General features: G+C 42.3%; 1 protein-coding gene across 1 annotated transcript; it reads left to right on the top strand.

The window, feature by feature from the left end:
* The first annotated feature begins 275 nt into the window (after positions 1 to 275).
* Positions 276 to 6225, top strand: LOC110506256 (collagen alpha-1(X) chain). The gene is made up of 3 exons (XM_021585689.2): positions 276 to 392; positions 773 to 920; positions 3758 to 6225. Exons 2-3 carry the CDS (start codon positions 788 to 790, stop codon positions 5602 to 5604), a joined length of 1980 nt encoding a protein of 659 aa, XP_021441364.1. The 5' UTR covers positions 276 to 392; positions 773 to 787; the 3' UTR covers positions 5605 to 6225.
* The last annotated feature ends 811 nt before the right edge of the window (positions 6226 to 7036 follow it).

Below are 7036 nucleotides of genomic sequence, written 5' to 3'. Positions count from 1 at the left end.
AAATATTGTAAATAGTCTTAAAGCTAAATAGTAAACCGTTTTACATGTGTCTAAACCTGATTATTTTTTAGTTGGGGTTAGAAGACTAAAATAAGATCTTATCATTTGTCTAAATATTCAAAGCAAATAGGCATCCTGATGTGACATGCCTGCATAGGGCAGATCTGTCAGCAAATTACAGTTTAGCTTTGAGAAGGGAGGTACTTGTGTGGTGGTGGCTTTTTTATGATGTAAGGGGCAGATATTGTATAAATACTCACATCATTGTACTGGGAGGCAGCAGACTCTCCAACTTGCTCCTAACCTAAGGATATACAGCAGCAGTAGAAGGACAGTGGTGCTGAAGATTTCTTACCCCTTTTTCTAACTCATACTCATTCATCTGCATGCCGGTATGTGTGCTGTTCCTCTCTATCCTCTTCATCTCTTGGGGTAGTGAACACTAGGGCCCTTCTGAGGCCTGACTCCTACTCCCACTGGATGTGAGCTATGACAGGGCAGGTGGAAAAGATTTTGGTGCCTTATAAAACCAAGCAGGATAGACAAAGTTCTGTTAGAACAGGATGAGATATCTAGGAGGCTGAGACTCACTATTCAAATGGTTTCCATGATATCTATCTCATTTGTTGTACTTACATATAATCTGAAATGTGTGCAGTGAAATATGTGTGCAGAGAGAAGAAAGAGTCCCTGGCTTACTAAATCCTTTTGTCATTATTGCAACTTCTAAAGATGTGTAAGCAGTATTTCATATTTTTTGTTTAATTTGCAGATTTAACCTTAGAAAATGGAAGTACGAGTATTGAGCATCCTCATCCTCCTGGTGGCCTTGACGGCTGTTCATGGTAGTGGTTCATATGTGGTGAAGAAGGTGATGAAGGTTGCCCCTCAATACCAGCCCTACTCTGTGAAGAGTCACGGTAAGAACCAGCATCCTAATCTACATCGCCTAGTATGGTCCAGTGATGTCTTTGTCCATTGAAACTGTATCACAGCAATTTCAATGTGACAGTTCAACTATAGTCAATCATACATCTAACTTCTTCACACTTCACCATAAACATACTAATTTGCAAATGTGTCCACTTACCATGTAATTTACATCTGATGATTTCAGCTTTCAGTTCTTGCACAGGGACAATCAGACATACAGTTAGTGCGAGAGCACTGCTCTAATTTGAAACATGAGCTTTTACCAAATCAAATGTAGTGTAGTCATTGGCTACTGGGATCTGGATATTTATCCAATGGCTGTTTCAGGCCTCGTGATTTTCATAGTAGCACATGTATAACACATTATGTTGCATACTGTCTGAAGTGAGTACAATGTGTTATTACATGTTATTTCTGCCACTAAGGCTAAATAATACATCTTCAAAAGTAATTTTGTTATAATTCTAGGACTGAGTGTTTTTGACCTTCATGATGTCTTTACTGCAATTGATTTAACATTTATTTTCAGTCAATCTCTTTGTACCTTCAGTAGGTCTTAAGAAGTGATGTTAGGAGGACCAGTTAGAGCAGTAATTCATTTGTGTAGTACTGCTGACATTTCAGTTATTTTTACATATTAAAGGGACATTTCAGTTCTGGAAGTGTGGGTGCTTTGTAGTTCAGCTGATGGCTCATTTAAGTCATGTATAAAATCTCAAAATGTGTTGAGTTGAAAACAGCACATGAAATACTACAAGTTGAGCTGTCTATAAATTCTCTATTGTAATGAATAGCTGACTTTGCCCTACCTAACTGATGGTAACAGTACTGATACTGTATTTTTGTTTAAGTCAGATATATACTGTAGTTAACAAATGCATTACTTCATTTTATGATTCTTCTTATGTTAACCTTGCAATTAATTCAATTTCTTGCAGCAGCAAATTAAAGTAAAATGCAATAGTCATCAACTGTATTTTTAAATCATATGAAGTAATGTGTAAAATAGTGGGTGCCTCTTGTTAATGTTATATGTATTTTAACACTGTCAATTACAGTTCAATCACCCAGCAATGTGCTTGTTTGGGTGTGCCTTTCAAAAAGTAAATACATCTGTTTTAAATGAACCTAAACTGGGCCTCTACATTTGACCAAGGAGATGTCTTTTACACCCTGGGTCATGTGACCACAAAAAAGCAAACGAAAAGCAACTCCCTTAAATGCCACCATCCTGCTTTACAAATGTTTGTTTTCTCCCCATACTACAGTTTCTTAAGTCAGAAATGTTTGCTTTTTTGGAGGTGTGAAATAAGAACAGGTTGAAAACAGAAGATGACTTCTAGCTAATAATTGAACAGGTTTAAATGTCTATGCAGGTTTGATTTCAGCAGTTTATACTATCATACCCAATGCTCTTAAAGGGGCAATTCCTCCAAGTTCACATTGTTAGACGATTTACTTCACTCCACCAAGCAGGTTTAACATGCATTTGCTGGACAAAAGGGCAGCAATAGAAAGTTTGGGAAAATGTAAATTCCACTATGCCATCACACTGCATGCTCAGTTAGCTATACAACAATTTATATTATTAAATTAAATTAATTCAATAAAATTCAAATAACTTATTTCCTGAGAAGGACCTTCATGTGTGGTGACATATTTAGTACAGACAAGACAAATAACATAGAAGTCAAAACTCCTACAGTATGAATTAGAAACATTCTATACAATCAAAGATGAAACAAAAAACTTTTCTATCAGTAATCTACAAGCATCTCAGTATCTCAGTATTTTTCTGACCACAATATGCATGTAGACATGGTTGTTTTCTCAATTGAATTAATAAACATTTTGAGTAAAAGTGTCAAAAAAGATTGAATGACATAGAGTACACCGACACTTTGCCATTGATCAGTGGCCATATTGCACATGTCTCTGAGTAGTAGTGCTGATTTAGAATCAGTTTTATATTTTAGATCGCAATGAATAAGATTACATGGACGGGGGGAGCTGATCATAAATCAGCCCTTCTTACATAGCCCCAGGACTCAGTTTCCAGAAAAAGGAGGTGTGAAGCAAATGTCAACCGATGTTAAATTGGGAAACACCTAGTCTTACTTCTGTCTAGATAAATACCTAGGCTAACTAACTAACCTGCCTACCAAAAACAACAATGTAACACGCAATCTTGGTAAATGGTCTGGAGGTGAATTGCATTCTGGAAATCACAGTATAAAAACATAAGTGGATTCATCACATGTACATGAATAGGGAAGCAATACAGAGCTACAAAGTATTATTGTTCCTCTGACAATTGCTGAGTGTAACACATTACTGTACTTCTTCAAAGTTGTATTTCCGATCCAAAGTTCCCCCATTTGTTTCCTTAGGGTGGTCTAGCAGTCTAATCCGCTGCCTTAGATCATATGTACTGTGCAGCTGTGAGCATGGGTTCGAATCTGACCCACCGCTCTAGCACCCTCTTTCCACCTATCTTTCATCTCTACTGTACACCTCTATCTCTAAACCCTATCCAATACAACACAAAAAATAAGAAAAGGTGCCCTACATATGTAAATGGTGTGTTATTATTGGTATTATCTATCTTACTATTATTTAAGTAATAATAATTTGAGAATGAGCGACAATAGCAGACAACAATAGTAATTATTAACCAGCAGAGAACACGTGATAGTACATATTAATTACTATTCCTTGAATTTGTTTTTGAAAATGTAAAACATATTTCCAACAGACATTTGCCAATAACACATTTAATTTTTCATCTTTGGTATTAATAAGGTGACTTGCTATTTCCTCACAGTGGTGTCGGTGGCGGGAGAGCCCGGTGCGCCAGGTGAGCCCGGCCCAGAAGGCCCCCCTGGCCCACCTGGCCCTCCAGGGGAAAGTGCTGTGGGACAGCCTGGACCCGAGGGCCCTGCCGGACCACCCGGACCTGCTGGCTACTCCGCACCTGGCAAGCCTGGTTCCTCAGGTGGGCCTGGTAAGCCTGGTGTTCCTGGCGCAGCTGGCAAGAAAGGAGACGTGGGCACAGCTGGACTTCAAGGACCTAGGGGCATGCCTGGACCTACGGGAAGTTCCGGACCAGCTGGGATCTCTTCCACTGGCAAGCCTGGACCTCATGGTCTGCCCGGAGCAATGGGGCCAAGAGGGGAAACAGGCCTTAAGGGACATCCAGGTATGCCTGGTTTGCCAGGAGCTAAGGGTGATAGAGGAGTGGGTATCCCAGGGGCACAAGGTGAGACAGGGGCTGTGGGACCTATGGGACCATCTGGGCAGCCTGGAGCAGCCGGAGTTGGAAAGCCAGGCAAGCCAGGAATCCCTGGTGAAGCAGGAAAGTCAGGTAGCCCAGGTAGGGATGGGGGCGCTGGTCCCATGGGTTTGCCAGGTGCTAAGGGCCACACAGGGGCTCCTGGTGTTGGTCTGCCTGGAAAACCAGGTGATAATGGGGCTCCAGGTATGCCTGGTGCAGCTGGTCCTAAAGGTCATCAGGGAGCAACGGGAGCAACTGGTGCTCCCGGTATCCCTGGATATGGAAAGCCAGGAGCAAATGGACAGAAGGGTGAGAGGGGAGTTGTAGGAAGCACAGGCACAACAGGTCAGAAGGGTGAGCCAGGAGCACAGGGATATACCGGTGCTACTGGTGCTACTGGGCCCATGGGTCTCACTGGTCCTCAGGGTGCAAGAGGCTTCCAGGGAGATATTGGGGAAATGGGTCCCAAAGGTGACACAGGTGCAATGGGACCCCAGGGACCAAAGGGATATAAGGGAGATCAGGGAGCACAAGGTTTCCAGGGAAAGCAAGGTAATACTGGAGCAACAGGCCCAACTGGTGCCATGGGAGCTACTGGAGCTCCAGGTAACAAAGGTGACACTGGTCACACAGGTTCAACTGGTGCTTCAGGTGTCCCAGGACCTGCCGGGCCCAAAGGTTTCCCAGGGCGCAATGGTGAGGCAGGTGAGGCTGGAGCTGCTGGAGCCTCAGGTCCCAGAGGACCTGTTGGGCCTACTGGTGCCGCAGGTACACCTGGCCTTAAAGGACACCCTGGTCTCCCTGGAGCACCTGGCCCAGCTGGACTGGCCGCTAAGGGAATCCTTGGCCCTCTCGGTCCCCCTGGGCTCCCTGGTGCTGATGGTCAGGATGGTGGCCAAGGCCCTGCTGGCCCTCCCGGCCCACCTGGTCCTCCCGGCGAGTTCTTTCTTGAAAAGAGCATGGGCATGGGTGAGGTCATGGTGCCTACTCTTGTTAAGGCCCCTATGTCTGCTTTCTCTGTTTCTCTGGCTAGGCCTTATCCTCCATCTGGGGAACCTATTAAGTTTGACAATGAGGTGTACAATGCGGAGAATCACTATGACACTACCACTGGGCAGTTCACTTGCCAGGTTCCTGGAGTCTACTACTTCTCATACACCATTCACGTGAATGGGGCTCATGCTCTGGTGGCTCTGTACAAGAACGACAAGCCAGTCATGTTCAGCTATGATGAGTACAACAAGGGCTTCCTGGACCAGATGTCCGGTAGCACTGTCCTTATGCTCGATGTGAACGACACAGTCTACCTTCAGATTCCCGATGATGAGGCCAATGGCGTTTTTGCCGCTGAGAATGTCCACTGCTCTTTCTCTGGGTTCCTTATCGCTTCAACGTGATACGGTGTCACCCAATAACAACACAACTAAATCTGCAAGCTATTTCTCAAACAAGTAAACTCTCTGTCTTTCCCAACCAGGCAGTTGTCTCTTTCTTTGAGTAATAGAAGCATCTCGACTTGAAAAATCCAAGAAATGGGTGCTAAGAAGAAGGAAATAATTTATCTAAGAGGTTATCAGGGATGGGGAGGCAATCAACAAAGTTACCAATGATTCAGAATTGTATTTTTTGTGAGTGGAGGCAACATGTGAAATTTAGATGTTATGGCTATGTTGTGTCTTGAAAAAGTTTTTGTTTTAAATTATTATTACAGCAGGTGATTCTTGTTTTGTGTATGTCTGTGTTTTTGTACAACCTTGTTTTTGGTGACCGATTCGATAACCTTATTAAAAGTTCATAATTACTTTCTGTGCACCATTTTGTACCTGACTTCCTTGTATGTGACTTGAATATTGTGAAATGGCAATGGTTAAATTGACTATTAGAAATAATACAAGATATAACACACCACAAAATACTGTCATACAAATACAAATTGTTTATTAACAACATTATTATATCCCCAAAGATTCCTAGTCATGTAAAGCATAATGACCAAAATAAATGATGCCTTAAACATTTGTTTTGTGTGAGTGGGACTTTTTCAAACAATGCAAAGGCCATTAAAATGCACACAGAACACTGATGTTCTAGTCACAATTTTACGTCATAACAGTATCTAGAATGCTAGCTGATCCCGAAGACTTCAAGTCATTGCGCTAACGCTAGTTTCTAGCGAAACTACCTTTAACTTTCTTCAAAATGCAAACAGAGACATGATTATGGTACCCATGAGTTTATCTGACTGAGTAAGTAGAAACATTACCAAAATTGTGCATATATAACCTTGCCTGAGACTTGAAGACATTAACCTAGTTATTGCCTATGCTATAGCTCAGCAGGCGAACATTGTTGTGGTGTGTACATGGCCACAGTTAGTGCACCCCAAATCAAAATATACAAAATTATAATAATTATATGTATGCGTAAAACTAGGCCTTAATTACTCCTGTGTGAGTGTAGAAAAAAATACTCATTTAAACCCAGTCGCTCACAAATGGACAATATGGAAATAGAGTATTCTCAAATATTAAATTATTCTTTACTAAAGTGTAGTAAAACGCCAAATGGATCTACCTCCTGGTCCTCTTCCCCTGTCTCACCCACCAAGGGTAGAGACAGAGATGACCTCGCCTACTGAAATACCGGATTGGGCAAAACCACCAGAAGACGACTCAAGCCAACCAACTATTGAACCTGACTGGTGTCAGGAAGAATCACCCTCTGCCTCAAGTGACACCTCTGAATGGGAACAGATGATAGACTCATTGCTGATTGGTGTCCTGTGTGAATCTAAGTGTGCGTTCTCTAATTCTCTCCTACTCTCTTTCT

This window comes from Oncorhynchus mykiss, chromosome 26 (assembly GCF_013265735.2).
Source record: "Oncorhynchus mykiss isolate Arlee chromosome 26, USDA_OmykA_1.1, whole genome shotgun sequence".
Taxonomy (NCBI): domain Eukaryota; kingdom Metazoa; phylum Chordata; class Actinopteri; order Salmoniformes; family Salmonidae; genus Oncorhynchus; species Oncorhynchus mykiss.
The sequence above is the reverse complement of the archived record's forward strand: the minus strand, read 5'-3'. Positions and strand labels throughout refer to the sequence as shown.

What these genes read in the sequence shown, in the direction of transcription:
- LOC110506256 (XM_021585689.2), top strand. Translation starts at nt 788, where the DNA reads ATGGAAGTACGAGTATTGAGCATCCTCATCCTCCTGGTGGCCTTGACG. An exon ending in CTACTCTGTGAAGAGTCACG is followed by an intron (nt 921 to 3,757) that starts GTAAGAACCAGC and finishes ATTTCCTCACAG; the next exon opens with TGGTGTCGGTGGCGGGAGAG.